Source organism: Lepisosteus platostomus, chromosome 1 (assembly GCF_059453375.1).
Source record: "Lepisosteus platostomus isolate fLepPlt1 chromosome 1, fLepPlt1.hap1, whole genome shotgun sequence".
Lineage (NCBI taxonomy): Eukaryota > Metazoa > Chordata > Actinopteri > Semionotiformes > Lepisosteidae > Lepisosteus > Lepisosteus platostomus.
The window spans coordinates 78,789,023-78,809,897 of NC_142611.1; the positions used below are offsets into that span (position 1 = coordinate 78,789,023).

At 40.3% G+C, this 20,875-nt stretch overlaps 1 protein-coding gene across 1 annotated transcript; it reads right to left on the minus strand.

The window, feature by feature from the left end:
* Nucleotides 1–2,194: 2,194 nt before the first annotated feature.
* Nucleotides 2,195–7,059, minus strand: neff2 (neuronal intermediate filament family member 2). Its single transcript, XM_088638227.1, has 3 exons — nucleotides 5,957–7,059; nucleotides 5,220–5,344; nucleotides 2,195–3,251 (listed from the first exon to the last, which is right to left on the minus strand). Exons 1-3 carry the CDS (start codon nucleotides 6,950–6,952, stop codon nucleotides 3,191–3,193), a joined length of 1,182 nt encoding a protein of 393 aa, XP_088494353.1. The 5' UTR covers nucleotides 6,953–7,059; the 3' UTR covers nucleotides 2,195–3,190.
* Nucleotides 7,060–20,875: the final 13,816 nt, after the last annotated feature.

A 20,875-nucleotide genomic window follows, 5' to 3' on the forward strand; every position in this document is an offset into this window, starting at 1 on the left:
AGAGGAGTGAAGACAAATGTGACAGGACAGCAGCGTGCAGCTCATGAATTTGAAAGCTGCTCAGCTGTTCAAAGTTAAATTCGGGGCAGATATATTCATCTTTCCGTCCATCCTCTGCATGCTTTTGACCCAGATGGTCAGGACGCTGTGGTGAAGCCGATGCCGTCGGGTCTCTCAAGGACCCGCTGGTACAGTAGGCAGGTTTCCGGGTGCCCATCTTCCAACGCTGAGCCCAACATAGTGAGAGCGTCTGGCTTAAATAAGGAGGGGCAGGACTGGAGGCAGGTGCACATAATCAACTAAAATGTGAAAGAGCCGGAGTGCCCTTAAGAGGAGGGATTACGATCGTGACACTAGGCTTCTACAGATGTGTTCGGTTTACAACTTGAGGACAGTTGTGCTGTTATTTAAAGAGGAGAGAGGCCCAGTTACAGTAGGGCAGTGACATTCACTCCTTGGGGAAGGTGAAGTGAGTCTAAATACATTGTTCAGTTTGTTTTTTGGAAGTTAAAATCCCTCGCACAAGAGAGTGTGACATCTAAAATGTAGATTATTCATGAACTGCATTTTTGATAACGAGATATCTTAAAAAATATTTGAAAAACCTACATGAAAAGTCTTTTTTTCCCCTCACACATCATCTGTATTCACTTATTTAAAACATTTATTTTAGATATGGCATCGTGTTTGAATTTTGAACACTAAATATTTGTAGGTATCAGTGAACATACTGTGGATCAGAATCTTCTTAGTATGGACTGCAGTATAATCTATAAATTAAGTTGGCGATTGCATTTACAGAAGACTATGTGTACTGCAGCACGACACTCCTACACTTGCGGGCTCGTTAAAACAGTGCTGTAGATTACTGCCTCGTAGGTCAGGTTTGATTATCTGCCAGAAGTGAAGGACTATGGGATATGGTGCAATGCCATGATATACCGTAGAAACAAGTCTGACTTTGTGCTGTTGAAAGTAAGAAAAGAGGTACTGTTGTTGCTAATAGCTCATATATAGATATGTGCAGTGTTTCGCAGTGATGGCAAATGTTGTCTACAATTATGCCTATAAAATATCTAATATCTGGTTCATATAAAATATTTTCATCAAATCCAGAAGTGGAGAAATGAAAACTGGAAACCACTATGTGTCGGGAACTAACTACACCGCTCACGTAAGATGAAGCTCGTCACTCCTATGGTAAAACTTTATCATTCAAATGTAAAAATGAATAGCCTATAGATAACATGTTTAGAATATCACGATTTTGTGTATTAAGCAATGTTCTTGTAGTTTACAACACTTTTACAGAGTAGAAAACGCTTTCATACGGATCCGTCTCAATTTAAATTGTAGATCCTGTTCAGTTTAAAAGCTCTGCTCATCTGCCAACTGCAAATGCCAAATGTACCAGTCAGTTCGCTCAGTCAGAGACATTTTAACAAGGAAGAAATAGAAAGCATTTACTACTGGTTTGAAGTTCGCTGTCACTGGGAGAGTCCAAATTCATTCTGGCTCTCTACTGTATTTGCGCATAAACGGGCTTGGACATTCTGAAGGCTGATTCATCAAAACCCTGACGAGGCAGTGCTGGAAAATACCAAATGTTTTCAACAGAATCATAAAATTAGATTTAGACGCACAAAAGGAAAACTGTCTAATTTTAGAACCGAGCCTTCCACAACAGAATGCAGAAATGACTCAGGTGTTGCAAATTCAATTGTGACTGAGCATGTCGCAGATGGACGAGTGCGAATATTCCCGCTGCAGTGTAACTGCGCTGCCTCTGCTGTTTAAGATTACTCCTGAAATTATTGCCTGGGTTCACTTCAGCTGCATTGCAGTCACAGCAGTGCTGCAGGAAGACATCGGGGGGGATGTCAAACTGCAATGCAGCAGCGTCTAAAGACTTTCTTTTTTGCCAGCACACTTCTTTTATCAAGCGCAGGTGCTCATTATCACGACTCTGACATACAGTATTTATTTCTCAGGCTTTAAGCAGTTCCCCTACCACACACTGCAGCTCTCTTGGAGTTTGTATGAAGATAATAAAGAGGCTTTTCATTTCCCTCACATTCTCTGCCAAGAGCAAAAAATAATATGTATTCTGATATACAATATGTGGTGTGAGCTTTCATCACCGATTAGAAGCTCTCTTAATGCAACACATAATAAATGAACTCACAAACGTCAATTTTAATCAGTAATGCCGTTGTTTTTTTATTTACCAGGTTACTGCGACTTACAGACACATCAGTTTTATAGTAGGCGCACATTTCATATATTTTTACAGATTTAAAGCCCCGATCAGATTGTTGAAAAACTTTCATCTTTTTTTCCCCTAAAGGTAATGCTTATTGGCTTATGTTTTCTTTCTTATGGGCTTCCATTGCTGAAGAACATGTGCAAATCAGCAAGAAAGATAGGAAAGACATAACAGATGCATACTTTTAAAAAGTAGGGTGTAACCCATGTCCTAATTTTCATACTAATGCAGGTATTCCTGTTGACATTTTGCTTATACTGTGTTTCTACATAAACATAATTTATGTCACAGAGTTTAATTTAGGACATTTTGCATAATGGTTTTAATTGATTTCTCATCATATTAAGGAACATGTATTATTTTTTATTTATGTATTATCATTTTGTTTAACAGAAGCTCATAATGCACAGATCCAAATATCAGAGAAGATAAAAGAAAAAGAAAACTTCTACTGCCCAAAACGAAATGATTTTGAAGAGCAAAATATGTAATGCTACTGGCTTACTGATAAATACAATAGGACCAAGGGTGCCGGCCAATATCCTGTTGGCAGGATTGAAACACACTTACAATATAGTATTTATGCAATTTAGATTTGAATGTTCTGGTTTTAAAGCTATAATATTTATTAGAATGTTTTAGAATGACTTAGATAAATTTAATTTACCAACAAATAATTCAATTCGTCATAATCTGAATAGATAGCACTACCAAAAGGATATTGCGCACTGACTTGGCTCAGATTCCTGGTACATTCGGTGCTTCTTTTCGGGTTCTTCCTGTTGTCCAGATTTGCCTGTACCTTCAGCGTGTTACATTTAGGTTGAGAGTGTGTGGAGAAGAAGGGGGAGTCTGCAACAGACCTCTTGTTTGAAACAAGGGCACGGCTGGCTTCTGTATGGCCACGCTGGGCTGGTGTCTTCTTTAGGTGAGAGCGGGCAAAGAAGAAAAACTCAGCCTGATCTCTTCCCCTTCCAGGAGTTTTCTAAGAAAAAAGAATGAAAACATCGGGTTTTAGTAGACCTTGATTAATAACCAACTGCACTGGGCTCCTCCTCATGAATTTGTTTCAAATGCACCAGGCTGTCTTGTGACCTTACCCACTGCATGCCCTGGAGTATTAAAGATAGTTCCTAAAAAGGTGTCAACTGATTATCCGCTGTGATATTCCATAGAAAACAGAAAACCGGATTCACAAAGACATGTCACAGAGTGGACATTATGTTACAGTATATGCTTGAGTTTAGCCATGACCAGGGGCTCTTCTTTTCACAAAGGGTTGTGGGAGTAGGAATCAGCCATGTTGCTGAAGCTGATGTCTTCTTTCAAAAAATGTCTGCATGAAATCCTTAGATCAATAAACTACTTGCTACCAAATGGGCCAGATAGTCTGAAAGGTCTCCTCTCATTTGTTACCTTTCTTATATTCTTAAGTCTTGTTAAGAATATTGTTCTTACAGGGTTGTAGTAGACCTGCAGTCTCTTGAGCCTTAGTGGCTACTGAGAATGCTTACAATACAGCTTCTCATGATGCAAATTTATTGGCTCTTACTGTCTCCAGGGACTCTGACTTCTCTGTGCATGACTAACATTGCTTGGATCAGCACGATGCCAGCTCACGGAATACAGATTGCAGTGATCTGATAGACTGGATTTGCTCTCCACATTCAGGATGGCAGGGGCAAAGATAATGGAATATGCTGTAGTGTACTGGCACAGGCATGTCTTGAGAAAATACCAATAGATTCTATCACCAAATGAACCATTTAAAGCAATGAATAATAAATAACTGTAATAATAAGCCACTAAAACCAGATCCTATTGTTATATTTACTGGGTCTACAAGCAGAGGTTTAGCTTTCTGTAATTACAGTATGCAGCTAAATTCATTTATGCATTTTACAGTGCATGGCAAACAACTGTAGGGCTGTCTGTAGCAGCTTAAAAAACAGAAATACAAGACTCTCTCCAGTGAATATACTTGTGTTGCATAAGCAACTCAGAGGCCCAGATGTATCTACAGTATCTCTTGAGTGCCAGCTAACATCTCAAACTAACAGACTAAATAACAGCTGTTTCTGAATGACTACTTACAGGTACTGTATGTAAAGTAACTAGTATAAATGGGACAATTCCAGCCTATTTTAGAAGAAAATGCAAATGCTGGCTCAGGAAGAATAACAGAAATATGCTTTATGTTTTTAAAGCAAGTTAAATTCACTAAAAACACTCAAGAAAAATTGGTAATACTACACTAATAATAGCTACAAAATAAAAAAATATCACGTGTATTACAGTATGTGATTAAAAATGACTTCAGATATTAAGTACATTAGTGAGCATCAGAAATAAACAGCCCAGATCAGTTAATCAGTTTCATGTTCCTCATCTTATGTCATCAGTGCTGACTCATCCTGGGACAAAAGCATAATGCATTATTCACGTGCATGCAATGAATGTAATACTCTGCATTATTCAGGTGATTAGTGTGATATGGTGTCTCTGTATGTGTCTGAAGCGATGCATTCTCAAACATTAGCACATGCAAATGAAAAAACTAAAATTGAATGTTCCTGTGTTGACCTATCTGATAACACAGGTCCATATATAACAATAGTCCACCCTTCTCAGACTTGGTGGTACTTAGTTAACATCTTTGAATCGTGCGGGTAAACATATGACATCATGTGTTGTGAGAAAGGTAGGCATAATGTCTTGTGCTGAGGAAAAAGAAAATAGGTAAATAGAAGTAAAATAGGATTTTCTAAAGTGTTATACATGTGAGGACCAAAGCTCATATTCTTTTCAAAATCAAATTAGTAATGGACTTTAATAATAATTAGATTCAAGGCATAATTACTAAGCCATCTAGAATACTCTTCAACTCTGAAGTGATGTGTACAGTATTTACAGTATGACTAGCCAACAGCATAGAACACACAGCAGCAGATACCTGTATGCAGCTATTTCAATGTCAAGAGCCATCTTGACATTCAGGAGATCTTGATATTCTCTCAGGTAACGGGCCATCTCCTGCTTGGCATCGTTAATTTCCTTCTCTAATTCATTTATTCTGTCCTAAAAATAAACAAAAGAGTATCACATTAAATTGCAGTTTGCACTGGGATAAAACATCTAAAATCATGCAATTATGGAAACGTAGAGTACAATCTCTCATTTTCTCCCCCTAGTCAATGACAATCTTCAGGTACATCTGAGAAATATTTTAACATGGCTATAATAATAACACAGCTGTCCCTGGGCAACACTTCATCAATCAACATTCTGTAACAGGTGAAATGTCACTTTTAAAGTAAAGTAGCAATGCAGATTAATCGGCTAAGTGGATCTCAGAACTGAAAGATTTTGACATATACTTTATTTTGTATTCTGAACTCAAAATCAATGTTAAAATAATAAGCATGTCCTTATGCAGCTCTTTATTTCAAACCAATTATCACATTAGCAAGCTGTCGAGTGAGAAAGATGTAATTTCTCACTGTGTATAAATCTGCAGACATTCTTATTTTCCAGTTCAAAGAATTACCCATATTATGTACTTTGTGGTTTCTGATTTGCTTTATTTCTTGCCTAACAGCGTCTGTCTCCTTTCACCCGTCTCTCTGCATTTCTATCTCCATTTTCCGTCAAGCACGCGGAGCACAGCAGAAGCTCAGATTAACCCTTTACCTGGTACTTGGCAACTTCCCTGGACTGCTTCTCCTCCAGGCTTTCCAGCTGCTTGTTCAAGGAGTCAATGACGTTCCTCAGGGCTTCAATCTCGGAGGACCGGGACTGGAGCAGCCTCCTGTACTCGGATGTCTCTTCTCGGATGGATCGTACGGCCTCGTTGTTTTTGCTGGCCATTTCGGCAACAGTGGCAAACTTGGTCCTGTACCAGTCTTCGGCCGCCTGCATGTTCTTGTTGGCCAGCTTTTCATACTGCGACCGAATCTCTTTGAGAGCCAGGGAAAGATCAGGCTTGGTGACTTCCATGTCTATGGTGATGCTGGCGGCTTGGATTTGGGCAGAGAGCTCGTTGTTCTCCTCGGAGAAGACCTTCTTGAGGAAGGTAATCTCCTCCAGCAGGGAGGTGATGCTGCCATCGATGTCGCTGTTGGCCAGCACCGCCTTGTCGGCGTCCTCTCGGATCTTCTGCAGGGCATCTTCTGCATCCATCCTGAGGCGGACCTCCTCCTCATACTTGTCCTTCATCTGGGCGTAGACGTCCCGCAGATGGTCCCTCTCGGCCTCCATCCGCATCTTCTCATTGGCCTCCGAGTCCAACAGGGCCCTCAGGCTGCGAACTTCCTGCTCGTAGATGAGGTGGAGGCGGGAGGGGTCGCTCTGCTTCTGCCGGAGGGCTTCCAGCTCCACCAGCAGGACTTTGTTCTGCTGCTCCAGGTGGTGGACCTTCTCGATGTAGGTAGCGAAGCGGTCGTTGAGGTCCACCAGCTGCTCCTTCTCCTTGCCTCGCAGGCTGAGCAGCTCGGTGTTCAGAGTGCTCACCTGGCTCAGGTCCACCTTCTCCATATAGTCAGGCAGGGAGGAGGTGGGACGGGTGGACCTCTTGACGGAGGGCGCCGAGCGGTGCATGGAGTACACAGAGGATGAGACGGACTTGGTGGAACGCACTCCCCTGAAGTCCTCCCAGGGCCTGCGGGGGCTGTAGGGGTCGTAGCTCATGTTTTCAGCTTTTTGAAATGTTGCTTTTTCTTTAGTCCCCCTTGTTCTGCACACCCTTGCTGCTCAAGCCCTTTGCACTGCACCAGTTCAGAAATGCTGCAGAGCTCTGCCTTTTATACTGCAGCCTGCTCCTGTCCTCCAGGGAGATGCAGCAGTCAGGAGTTGATTGCACAGCCAGCCAATGAGAAAATGCTGCAGAGGGGAGGAGAGATTCGTTCACTGTTTCTCAGTTTAACCTGCTCAGCAGAGTGGAGGAGGTGAGACGGTTTATCCGTTTGTGACAAGCAGCAGCACGTCAGTGCCAACACTTGTCAATCTGGTTTACTGAGCTCTTAGTTTTTGAATTGGTAATGCAAAACCTGGGTGCACATTATTATTTTTTAGCCAAAGAACCATATTTTTAATGCAGGAAGATCAAATCCTTCCTAATGTAAATGAAATGACATACTGATTTTTATCCAGTTTTTATCCAGTTAATATGTTTATTTCTGTTATCTGTTGATGCTGATTTCTAGCAATTGTACAGTATATGTTATGCTGATTTAAATTTACAACAATCTTCACCCTAGATAAATGCTTGAGTGCTGCGATTTGCACAGCATTTCGACTTTGAGTTAACCCTCACATTATGCTCATTAATACACACGTAGAGCAAGTTGTGTTCAAAAGTAGACAGTACAAGAAATAGCAGTAATATGCTTAATACAGGCTTGTGTCCTGCCTGTTTACATATTTTTGCACTGGAAAAATAATGTCATTACATTTAACACAAGCATTGATCCCCTTTTTGGACTCGCACTATGTTTTGAGCCTTGATTTACATGTGTGTGCAGTGAGTATCCAATTGTAGCTGCAATACTTTACCTGTTTTATCAATCAAGCACTGATTTTTACTGAAGAATGTAATGGTAACACATTAAACATTCAATGGTTGATTTTGTAATGACTGTTTGATACATGATTCTGTCTGAAACAACATAATTTACCTCAAAACAATGAACACATATCTCTACAGGTTGTACAAATCTTTAATATAAGATTTATCTATTTATATCTATTTATTATTTCAGGATATACATTTTGCAGTCTGAAAATTTTGGAATATTTGAGATTATAATATGATTTATAATCTTTTTAGTGGTTTACACAAAGTAACAATATTTTCAATTAATCCATGTGTGATATATCATAATATAGCAGCAAAATGTATGTTTTTATCACCAGATTGTTTTTGTCATATCCCAGCATTCCTAAATCAGAGCAGAGCACTGTTACAACTTATATTAAAAATGAATTAACATTAAGAAAATATTGAAACTATCATAAACATCATTCAGGTGTATGATTATCATCTGAACTTGTTAAAAAGTCTGCTGTTTTATGGAGTTTTACCTCTTGAGCTGAAAATGTCAAATTGCAGTGCTGGCGAGAATGAGAGTTAGGGTTCTGGTTTTAGGCTCTTCATCAGCAATCTTTTTCTAACTCTTTACCCCTGCTAAAAAATACAAATATTGTTTTATATGCCTCTGCTTGTCTATTGCACATGAATCAAGCCAGATATCATTTTCATCCTTGTCAGCTTTGTCGACATTTGCTTGACACCGTCTTTCTGTCTGACCTGACACTCGTACAGGACTCAAGCACAAAACAGTCTGAGTCAGGTTTGCGGAGAAGAAAGTCATACTGCACATAACCACAGAAGGCCTACACTGATTCTTTACATCCAAGCTGCTCTAAATCTAGACTGAATTTCTATTTCCTCTAAGGTGAAAACTGGGTTGTTGAAAACTGGCACAAGATACCACTGAGCTTGAAATATAATTTTGTCAACACAGGTATTAGAACCATTCAGGAACTAGAAGGATGTCTCTTTGGCCTGGTAAGGGCAGCAGCATCCCAGAACCTTTCCTGGACATTATCCCAAGTAGAACACAACATGAGACAGCAGTCCACTGCAGGGCATGTACAGTAAATACGCACAAACACACAGAGACAATTGAATGACTCCAATTAACCTAGCCAGCACAGGAAACTGAAACAGCAGACAAAAACCCTCACAGACATAGACAATCACACAAAGTCGAAATAGAAGGTGCCCCAGTCCCAAACTGAGCCCAGAAACCAAAAGCTATAAGGCAACGTTACTGATTCACACTGTCACACTTAAACTGCTGTTTTATAAGTTAAAATTTAATGCGCATACAGTTAATCTGTAAGCGATATGAGTAAAATTACTATGCACAGATACTTCATACCATACCACGAATTGACCACCATCTACAAAAGAATGAACTAACTGAAGCTCCCAAGAAAATCCATTTATATTAATTAAACAAATTATATTGTAAAGTTCAACTGTTGCCTTTTAAGAATTAACAAATAAAAATATCTATATGAGATTATGAGATGACCCATTTAGCTTTTTTGGTTACTAGTACTAGTACAGACTAGCCATTAAACGTTTGTCCAATCCCAGGTTTGGGCAGCAAACCTACATGTGCTAATTTGCTTTAAAAAAAATGTTGTAAATGTTTCCTATTTCTACATCTAAGTTCTAAGAACATTCCAAAAATTAAACGTCCCATTTTATTACCTATTTTCTTTCTCCATTTAAATATATATAATCTCATTTCAATTGCTTTCGAAATGCCAAAACAAGCATGACTGGTAATGTATTAGCTGTTGTTATGCAATTGATTGACTTGAGTAGGGATATCACTGGCAGTCCTTGTTAAGGATAAAGGTCATTAACTGAAAAGGACAAATAATGTGATATTCAGTTTATGTTGAATTGAATAAAAAGCACTTACTGGAAAAAAAATAGAAAAGTAGTAAACTAATGAATTGGTAAAAATGAAGACAGGTCCAATTTTTTACAGGGGAATTACGTTTGAATTAAAAGGGAATTTAAGGACTTTGGGACTAAAAAATAATGTAAACCCTAATCTCTAAATGTATTAATAGGTAATAGTGTAGGCAATAGTAGTATTAAAACAGTAGTTGTAAGATGTCAACAAAAGAAACAAGAAACAGGCTTATTTTTGTTTGGCTGCTCAGTCAGAATGAGAAATGCTGAATATCTGGAATTGATGAAAATGGGGTAATATTTCCTTATGGTAAAATACAATTCAGGCTTCCCTGTTCTGGAAATAAATATTGATTTTCCTGCAAAATTGTACTGTCTTATTTTGTATACTACTACTACTACTACTAATAGCAGCTTCCGGTTTGTATCGCACCGGTTATATATACAGTAGCACGGGTGTGTACAGTATATATTATCAGGTGGAATACAGACAGTTGAATTAACTGGGAAGCCCAAAGTGGAATTTTGCCATAAATGCGATTAAAAGCCTTACTCTTAGAAAGATGGCCCAGCACTGTGCTCTGTTATAATACTGGTTGAGTCATCACCCTTTTTCACACTGCGAGTCTTAAGGCACTCAGAGGGCCGTTAGATCAGTTGCAGTAGTAGTGCAGGCTTCACAAACAACTCCATGAGTTTCTAAGTGTCCCGTTGCAGGAAACTGGTGCTAACCCTGGATAACTCATTGTTTAATTCTATTTCAATCCTCTATTTAACCTAATAAGCTCACTGAGAAAAGGTTTCGGCCATCGCCTGGAAGTAACTCATCTTTACAGCAGGGCCTTGACTGGAGCAATCCGAGTGATGTACTGTAGATTGCTCCAATGTGCACAAGTGCTCAGTGTACCAACCAGGATTGATTCTAACAGCCCGGCTGTCCCACCCACCACTCCACACTGCTAACTCACCGCTTAGCCAGAGGTGCTCCACTGCTTGGGAGATCACAGTAACCACAGTCAGCAAATTATGGAGCACAGGCTCATTTCCAGGCTCTTAATTACTGCTAATTGTGACACTTAGGAGTCTTGCATGTTTAGGTTTCAGACAAATATTTTTTGCAACTTTTGCAGCTATTTCCTTCTAACCTGAGGACAACCAGGTTGGCGCCTAACATGAGCCACGTATTGAGATTGTTACAGTGACATCCCATCGCATGCTTGCCTTGCCCAGAGTGAATTATCCCAGGCTGACTCAGAGGCCTCATGGTACAGTTTCTCTGTACTAGTACTTGGGACCCCGTATTCCCTCCTGTCTTTGATACAGTTGAACTGTGGCTTGCTTCATTTTATCAAAACATTGTTGGAAGAATTTTGTAACTTTAATCATGTTTGTTATATTTTTGCACAGAATCCTACCTTAAAAAAAGCCTGGCTTTCATAGGTAATAAGTATACACGCACACACATCCAAAAATCGTCATCTTCATTAAGTGCTCATTTAATTTACTGTTTGATTTTGCCTATACCTGTCTTCTTCGTTTCATTGTTTCAATGTGCAGGGCCGTGAAATGAAGAACCAAGAAATGTTCTATATAAAATAAAAGTTACTGTTATCCAATCAGTCAGTTGAAAGCTTAAAGAATTATGAAGTGCAACTAAAACCAGAAGACACAGGGGTTGAGATACTCTGCCTTCTGGGTTAATTGGTGTCTGTAAGCAGGGATGCCCTGCATCATTATGACAGGAGTGGAGCAGAATGTCTCATGTTCTCCCACCTAAGGTGCTGGGTGCCAACAGTCACGATATTGACAAATGAAGAGCAGAAGAGCAGAGGGCACTTGTTTTTCACTGATTGATCTCTCCTTTCCATTCCGCTGATAATCAGGAATGTGCTGCAAGGCAGCATAATTTGTCTGCAGGATTGCGAAACAAGACACATTCACCTCGAATTCCTGACATCAGCACGATTTTAAACCAGTTTCCGTTTTTTTCTTGCAGTAATGCTGCAAAAAGCACAAGTGGGGTTTAATTGGATGCTGTAAAGTAAAATGAAAAAAAAAGGAGATCAACCACTGCTCGTATTCCACTTACAGAAAAAGAGGATTCATCATTTTTGAAATTCTTAAATATACGTATTAAGTCAACCTTAGCTTCTTTTCCACTGCCAGACAAACTTGGTGTTCCCCTGCTGTACCACAAAGCAAGTCCCACTAGCTATTGTTGTGTGGAAATACAGCATTCTATTATAATCTAACTATAGGGATCAAGGTTTCCCCACTGGAGGCTTCCACTTCCATGAGTCCAAGGACTCATCCTGGAGCTAGGAGTGGCAGATCCTGAGGCTGGAAATCCCCGTCTGTTCTGGAGGGGAGGTGAGGAGTTAAGGTCACCTGGGGTCAGAAGTGCGCGTTTCCCCAGTAACCTTAGAGCCCCACCCTGCACGGGGGCGTGAGGCGGGAAGCTGGGGATCTATGAGCAGGGAAGCGATCTCGCCAGAATCTCTCTAGTTCAAAAACAAAGTTGCATGACAAAAACGGAAGGAAAAGGTTGGAAAACAGTCGCATGTCAAAGATGCTCTACAAAAGGTTGTGGCCACGGCACAGGCGATTATACTGTAGGATGTGATTCTCCATGATCAGTGAGATTCACACAATAAAGCCCAATCCATCATTCAGGATCCCATCCGTCCCGGCCACAATCTGATCTCCCCCTGTGCTCTTGTAGCAGGGCTAGTGTGGTGACGTCTGTGCCCTCACTGCGCGTAGCAGGGTGTTCAGCTGCCCGGGCTGGGGGAGGTCTCCTTTAGCTCAAGCGGTTGGTGCCCTGCGTTACTCCGGAGACCCGGGTTCGCGCCCCAGGTGTGGGGGACGGGACTGGACGGGACGGAATGGGACGGGCGGCAGGGGGCACGACCCCGCGCGGAACCGCGTCAATCACATTGGTGCCGTGACCCGGGCGGGAGTGTGGAGCCGAGCCGAAGTTCAGCAGGGGAGGGTGTAGCGGAGCTGGTGTGGTGACGTCAGCGCCCTCACTGCGCGTAGCAGGGTCCTCAGCTGCCCGGGCTGGGGGAGGTCTCCTTTAGCTCACGCGGTTGGTGCCCTGTTGCGTTCCGCTGGAGACCCGGGTTCGCGCCCCAGGTGTGGGGGATGGAATAGGTGGTGAGGGGCACGACCCCCTGCGGAACCGTGACGATCACACTCTGGCCAGCGGTACTGCACTATTAAAGCAAGGGCCACTAGTCTCAAGAACAGCTCCCATCCCACTGCAGTATGCATCCTCAACAGCTAACTGCAGGGCCTCAGAACTCAACGCACACCTGCCCTGTGCACTTTTTGCATGTTCCACCATGCTGTTTTCATTGTTGTCTGATGCACTGTGTATGTCCCGAGAGATTAGCGCAAAGTCGAATTCCAGTGTGCATGTACACATGGCAGTAAACTTCTCTACTCTACTGCTAAAAGTTCAGCCTGCAATACTCCACTCAGCATTATCTTGTGGCCTTCACTAACCATCTCCTTTTTTTAAATCAAAAAAGAAAAATACAATGAATAGCATATGACTGTTTTCTTTAAATCTCTAGTTTAAAACAGGATGACTATTGGACAAGACTGCCTTAAGTCCCTGGTTAACACATTTTTTTCATTATAATTGTTCTAAGTCTGAGGTCATGTTATTAGATTAATTAAATCAACTACTGTACACATGACAGATGGAGAAACATTGTCAATTGATGGCATATTTAACTGAATAGTGGCAAAGTGATGGCATAGTGAAATTGAATTTAGATCCACAATGAAGAAATTAACCTCATACACAGAATAGTGTAAAGATTTTTTTTCCACCTGAGACCTATCGCCAAGTTGCTTCCTTTCTATAACTGAAATATAGGTTCATGCACGTAGTTCTTCAAGAAATAATAATTGTAAGACCCCACATGCAGGAGTCTGCACTTAACAAGCTACAGTATGATCAGAATTGGGCAGCTTGAATCCTGATACGAGACTCCTGATCCTGGTCATGTGCAGGTGATCTCGTCATTCCTGTCTTGAGTCCAGCTGGCTGGCACTGGCTTCCTGTCATGTTTTAAATTGATTAGACAATCATTCTGCCTGTTTCTAAGGCTCTAGATGGCTGTCCACCCCAGACCAATATGTTTTGTCTTTACACTCCTTCATGCTCACTGGTTTACTGTGTATTGCCACTCTTTTACACTCTGGGGGTATATAGCCTTTTGTTACTGTGCCTCAAGCTCTGGAACACCTTCCCATAGTCTAGACCACATTGGGTGCTTTAATTCTTGACTAACAGCATTTTACAAAATACATTTTTGTGATTGTATTGTATTCTGCATTAGCTTGGTTTTATTAACTTTGCATAATAAGCTGTGTAATAACCTATAGCCTATGTAATACTCTATGTCTATTATTATAGTCTACCATACTACTATATTACTATAGTCTATTACTGTATATATTGTAAAGTGCTTTGAGATCTGACTTTGCTTATTAGTTACTAACTACCAAATGGGCAAGATGGCCTCCATTGTTTATAACCTTTCTTACCTTCTTAGAGATTATTGCTTTTTAAGGTTTTACAGAAAAATAGTGCATCATCATCATCTGTGGTCCTGTTTACAAAGGTGATTGTGTTACCCCAGGAGTTCTGGCAGAATTCCACTCAAGGCTTGCACAATGTCTGTCCTCCCTGAAGTTTAATTGATTAATGAAAGTGATTTCTCACTTTTCTGTTAGATCTACCATCGAAGAGAGGATCTTCATTATTGCCAGGCGCTGAAATGAAACCTTATGACTTTATGGAGTCCTTAAGCTTCTACAACCTACCTGACCCTAAAGGCAAATAATAGAAGTTGGTCAGAAAACCTTTAGGAATATGCAGGCTTACAGAAGCATGGGCACCAGGGCAAGCTGGGACTTTGCAGAACTTTGTAGAGCCAGGTGTTTCTTATACAAGAAAAGGTAAAGGCAAAATCTGTCTTGTTTGATTAGAGGATGTATAGATGCTGTTGTAGTGCCACTGTACCACTAATCAATCAATGCTAAACAATATCGATCATATAAAAGTACAGATAAGAGACAGTTTAAACTATATTCTTCATTTGGATTTTCAGAAATCTTTGGAGAATTTTGCACTAGCTGTAAACAGTTTCTAAGTAATGACTATGTTGTTTTCATTTTAGCTTGCTTACTTATGTTAGCTTTACATGAACTTAGTTAAAACTCAGATTAAAATAATCAAACAATCAGCTATTCAGTAAAACTTATGAGATGTGAAACTTCACATTGAAATCATTTTCCCAGAGAAACAGCTAAATACAGCAGTTGTAATTCAGGTGGGGAGCTGCGTCAGCATGTGTAGGCTGCAAAGGAACAAGTAAGAGGTGTATTCCCTCCTGAAAAGAGAAGAAAGAAAACACAGAGTTTTGGCTGTGGAGCCTTCTTCAGGTGTGTCAGGGAAGATGATGTGGAGCTGTCAGCCGTAGAAATTCCTTAGCCTCTTTGATGTTGTTGTCAGAAAGGATCATCTGTTTTTCGAGGGAGAAAATGGTAGAAAGCATTAGTTTCCTAGAAAGTTGTTTTAGAAGTCTCTGAGTGTTATTCTGGGTGGTTAAATTAAATTTCAGGCAATATCGTTGTGTTTTCTTTCTTCCCTTTTCAGCATGGAATAAACCCATTAAATACAGCAGTTTACCACTCATAATATGGTAGCTTCAAATCTATACACTGAAGTTTTACAAACCCATTTTCTCCACTAGAGGGCAGCATTTGTACAGTTTAGGTGGGTAGCTGCGTCAGCATGCGTAGGCTGCAAAGGAACAATAAAAATAATAGCTCCTTACACTTGTATAGCGCTTTTCTGGACACTTCACTCAAAGCGCTTTACAGGTAATGGGGACTCCCCTCCACCACCACCAATGTGCAGCCCCACCTGGATGATGGGACGGCAGCCATAGTGCACCAGTACGCTCCCCACACACCAGCTCTCAGTGGGGAGGAGAGCAGAGTAATGAAGCCAATTCATAGAGGGGGATTATTAGGAGGCCATGATTGGTAAGGGCCAATGGGAAATTTGGCCAGGACGCCGGGGTGACACTCCTACTCTTTTCGAGAAGCACCCTGGGATTTTTAATGACCACAGAGAGTCAGGACCTCGGTTTCACGTCTCATCCGAAGGACGGCGCCTGTTTACAGTAGAGTGTCCCCGTCACTATACTGGGGCATTAGGCTCCACACAGACCGCAGGGTGAGCACCCCCTATCATATATTTTAGACCTATTACATAACTAAATCTTTAAAAAAGCTGAAAACAATATGATTAATTGTATAAAATATATAATTGGATAAACAATTATTAACAACCGTGGGAGTATAATGGACTGGAGCTGCTGTTGTTGATTTAAAGAGACCTAGAAAACCTACATTCCTGGCTCTACCAGAGACGGTGTATTTGTGCATTATATCAGAGAGCTGCACATCTTGCCATCTCATTTTTTATAGACGGGTCAATGGGAAGAGATCTGAAAAGCATATAACGCCATCATTTTTCTGCTTTCAATCTTTTAACTTGGAGATCACGAAAATGTTAACCTGGCGCCGTTTAGCAAACAATTAAGTCGATTTGGTTGTTAAGGACTCGGGAAGAATGACAGGCAATACTACAGTTTCACACCTCCGTTATCTCCCCGTGAGGAATTAGTTTCACCTCGTGAGTCCGAAACAGAAGTGTTAACTTGTCAGAAAAAGCATGGCGGTCTACGGTGCGTTGTGTTAACGTTTTGACCCAGCCATCGGAAAAACATTCCCAAACCGATACAGGACGCCGGCTTTCCAAAGGGCAGCGGCGAGCCCTCTGAAGAACAAACGCCACCATCGATCACAATTAGTTTTGATTTAATCCAGTCCTTCATCAGATCCACATTCTTATTTTCATTCCGTGGTTTTGAAAAGTTCAGGTCTATTACACTGTTCTGTGCAGGGCACGTTTCCTGAACGTCTCATGGGAAAATGTTCATTAGACGTAATGAACTTCTTCGTCAGACCCAGAAAATGATATTTAAATAATAAAAAAATAAAATAAAAAAACAAAGAATTTGGCGCCATCTGCTGACCGGGATACTTCTTTTCGTTAGAAAGCTGAAAAATGCTAATCCTTCTTTACAAAAAGCAAAAAAAAAAACGAATAAAAAAGGCAAAAACAAAAAATAAAAAAGTTTCGTGAAGTTCAGCATATATCATGGCTTAATCAAGTAGCTATATAATTTAAATAACATAGATATGATAAAAATGATGATGACTACAGTTGGAAACTATTAAAAACATAATAGTTTTTGCCCACCCTTTAGTTCCCACGAATATCTAGCATTTATTTTGTCATATATAAAAACCGATATAAATCTAGAGATAGCATCCATACTGATATTCTATTAAATAAACTAATACCAATAGAATTACGTATTAAGGAGTATTTTGGTATGTTTTAAAAGGTACCTACAATTTGTATTTTGTTTAACTTTAATTCAAGTATTATTTAAATGCCACGTATTGGAATACATGCTTCTAGAATATGCCACCACCAGCGTGGTTTTCAAAAGAGGCACAATTTTTAAAACCTGATTCGACTCTCCGTATTTCTAGTTTTTATCATCTGAAATTTTGTATACCCGACAAATGGATTCAATGATTTCAATCACTATTCAGATATCGCGGTCTCCTTACCAGGGGCAATCGGGATATAATACCGTAACTGTTTTCAACAAACTATTCTTTAAAATATGACGGCCGTGTAATGCAACACTTGACATCTGAATCTGTTTTTTTCATCTCTTTTTAACGTGCTTTCATAACTACGCCTGACGCATGGCCTATAATGGACTCGACATATAGTATCGGTGAGTTGATCACTCGCACAGTCACTCCCCAATGAGCCAGTGTCGCGTCGCGGGGAGCAGAGCAAGAGCCCCAAATCACTGCACCCTCCCGTCTCCACCGGGCACCCCCACGACCGCCGCCCGAGCTCAGACGGGAGAGCCGCACAAGAGCTGAGACCAGCTCGTCGGGATCTCAAAACAACCCCGGGCCAAAATATCCCACCGCCAAAACGCAAGAGGCGACTTCTGAGTGCCTTTCTTGTTGATTTCGTTACAAGAAAAGTGAGAAGAGTGAGACTGTCAACAGAGGCTGATATACCAGCACCCACATTGTGACCCAGCTGTGAGTGTTTTCTTTTACAAACGAGACATCCCGCCCCACTACACACACACTTCTTTATTCCCAAATAACAGCATCATATTTCGGTTCTGCTTTGTAGCCCCCAGCAGCTGGCCCCTATACATCACAACAGCAGATATTAAATTTGCCCCATTCATTAGTCTAAGTGGATGAGGCTCCCTAATAAGAGCTCCCTTCCCCTCAATAATTGCTGTTGATTGGCGTAAATTAGCCCCTAGTTGCCAGACGGGTGATTCTCGACGATGATAATCCAATTTCCAACTCAAACTAATAGGATTTTAACTCTGGGTTCCCTAATAGCCGTCTGCGAACTCTTGCTGGATCCTTGCGTGCTGTCGGCTGCTGTGTTTCTGGAATATATCTGCAGCCCTGCTGTCCTCAGAAGATATGGCGTTTCCAGAGAGCAGCAATGATTCATCTCCCCTAATTGAAAATAAACACAAGTGTCATTTATGAAGAGACTGTTTATTGAACTAATAAACAGAAAAAAGGGGGCTACCTCTGCCTCTTTGAACCCAGCCTTGTACTCTTGAGGAAGGAGTTCACGTTTGGTGATCTGCTTTAAACTCCTGTTTAAGAAGCACTGGTTATTCAAATAGGAAAATTACAAGTCAATGCTGTAGGATAGTACATTCCAATCTTCTTCTTTAATCCGATACATTTATGTTTTAACCTTGGATAGGTTTGACTTGGAAAGGCTAGCTTTAGAAGTAATATACAGTAGGTTTGTGTGTAGAAACACTAGAAATGACAGAACACAGTTCAAGAGCTGGGAATTTTGAAAGGTGTCCTTTAAACAATGAAGTTGGAGCTCACCTGCTAACACTCACAAGCACCCACCTGGAAGTAAGAACCCTCTCACCCGTTCCTTCTCATCTCTGTCACATGCATCTTCTCAGGTATGGGGCCAGAACTTTAATGGATTGGGAAGCAGTTTTTTGTGGTAAGGTCCAGTTTTTTTTTTCCGTTGAAGAAAGAGGCATTTCATCTCTATTTGTTTATGGATTCCAAAATAATGTATTTCAAAGCTGGTTTTGTCTCCAGGTTTCGGAAGAGTGACTGTTTTCAAAATCAAACACAATCAATACAACAGTTCTGTATCATAATAATAAGCTGAAGTGGTTCTGGTGGGGAGCTGCGTCAGCATGCATAGTCTGCAAAGGAACAAGTAAGAGGTTTATTCCATGCTGAAAAGAGAAGAAAGGAAACACAACATTTTGGCTGTGGAGCCTTCTTCGGATGTAGTAGTAATAATAATAATAATAATAATAATAATAATAATAATAATAATAATAATAATAATGATCATGATAGAAGCACAGTACAATAAGGTCACATTACTATAGGACCAGTACAAGGGGACCTACAGAGCCCTGCAAAAGTATTTAGACACTTGCACAGTTTTCATATTTTGTTGCTTTAAAGCTTTTTTAAACTTGAAAGCTTGCAGTCATGATACTTTGATCCCAAATTCAAAGAACAAAACAAAAATAGATTACATGGGAGAAAAATGGAAAAGGTATGATTTTTTATATCAAGTATTCAAACAATTTGCTGTGACAAACATTACATTAAGTGCTAAAATGACTGTAATAAGCCACACAATTAGTTGTGCATCTGTGTGGCGAAAGGGCTTTTTTTTGAATAAATAAACCTCTGTATGATTTCCTCAGACAGGTAGTGAATTTAAATCATAGATTCAATGATGGAAACCAAAGAGCCTCCTAAAAAACTCCATGACATTGTATAAAAAAAGCAATTAAACCTTTTGAAATTGATTAAAATGTAATTGAACTTGGTGAATATGGTCATTAAGAAGTGGAAGACACCATGAAAATGCTTAGATCAGGCTGTCCTAGTCAAAGAGGAAACTAGATACTACTGTGAAGCCAACTCTTTGAAAGAGTTACGGAGTTCAATGGCTAACATTGATGAAAATATTCAGGGTCAACAATATCCCCATCACTCTGAAGGGGGTTTATAGTGAACTGGAAAAAAAAAAAACTTAACTCAAATTTCGCATGGAGATTGCAAGAAAGCACCTACAGTATGTGATACTGCAAATACGTGGCAAAATGTTTGGACTGTAGTCAGACACTACACAATCAGAAAATTTTGGTCTAAATGTAAAGTATTATATCTGATGCAATTCCAGCACAGTGCATTATCTGTCAATGCAATCCCTTGTTTCAGGCTTGGTGGTGTTATAGCTGTACTCCTCATCAAGAGGAACTGAAAGGCTTATCAAGTCTGATGGTCTGATAGAGATGGAGCAAAATCCAGGCGGAATCTTAAAGGAAAGCCTGCTTGAGATCGACTGGGACAACAATACACCTCAGCAGGACAATGATCCAAAGCACAAGGCCAGAGCTACACTGGAGTGGCTTAAGAATCAGAAAGTGAATGTCCTTGAGTGGCCCAATCAAGGTCCTGACTTGAATCCTATTGTGAATCTGTGGAAAGACTTGTAACTTGAAAAGTGACGTGCATAGGCAATACCCAAGCAACTTGAGTGAGCTTGAACACATTTATCAAGAAGACTGGGCAAAGTTTGCGAAGCTGCTAGAGACTTATCCAAAAAAGACTTGCAGTTGTAATTACTGTCAAAAGTGCTTCCTCCAAACATTGAGGTAATGCGTTTTATTGAATTAAGTCAGAGGGAAAAGGCACCTATTTAAAATAATTCACAATTGTTTGCTTCCCTTTATGTTTGTATTCATATTCTTTCAATACTATATTTTACAGTCATTACAGCTCAGGTTGTTCTCTTGCTTTGAGAGACGTTGAACAGTCCCCTGGAAAAAAGAATGTTATCAAGATTGTACAGTTAATAACAGGTTTCAGTACTGCGTGCTGCATATAATTATGTAATA

Coding starts and splice junctions, on each gene's coding strand:
- neff2 (XM_088638227.1), bottom strand. CDS start 6,952: ATGAGCTACGACCCCTACAGCCCCCGCAGGCCCTGGGAGGACTTCAGG. Junction 5,345..5,956: donor GGGAAGTTGCCAAGTACCAG/GTAAAGGGTTAA, acceptor GTTTATTTTTAG/GACAGAATAAATGAATTAGA. Junction 3,252..5,219: donor ATTGAAATAGCTGCATACAG/GTATCTGCTGCT, acceptor CTTTTTTCTTAG/AAAACTCCTGGAAGGGGAAG.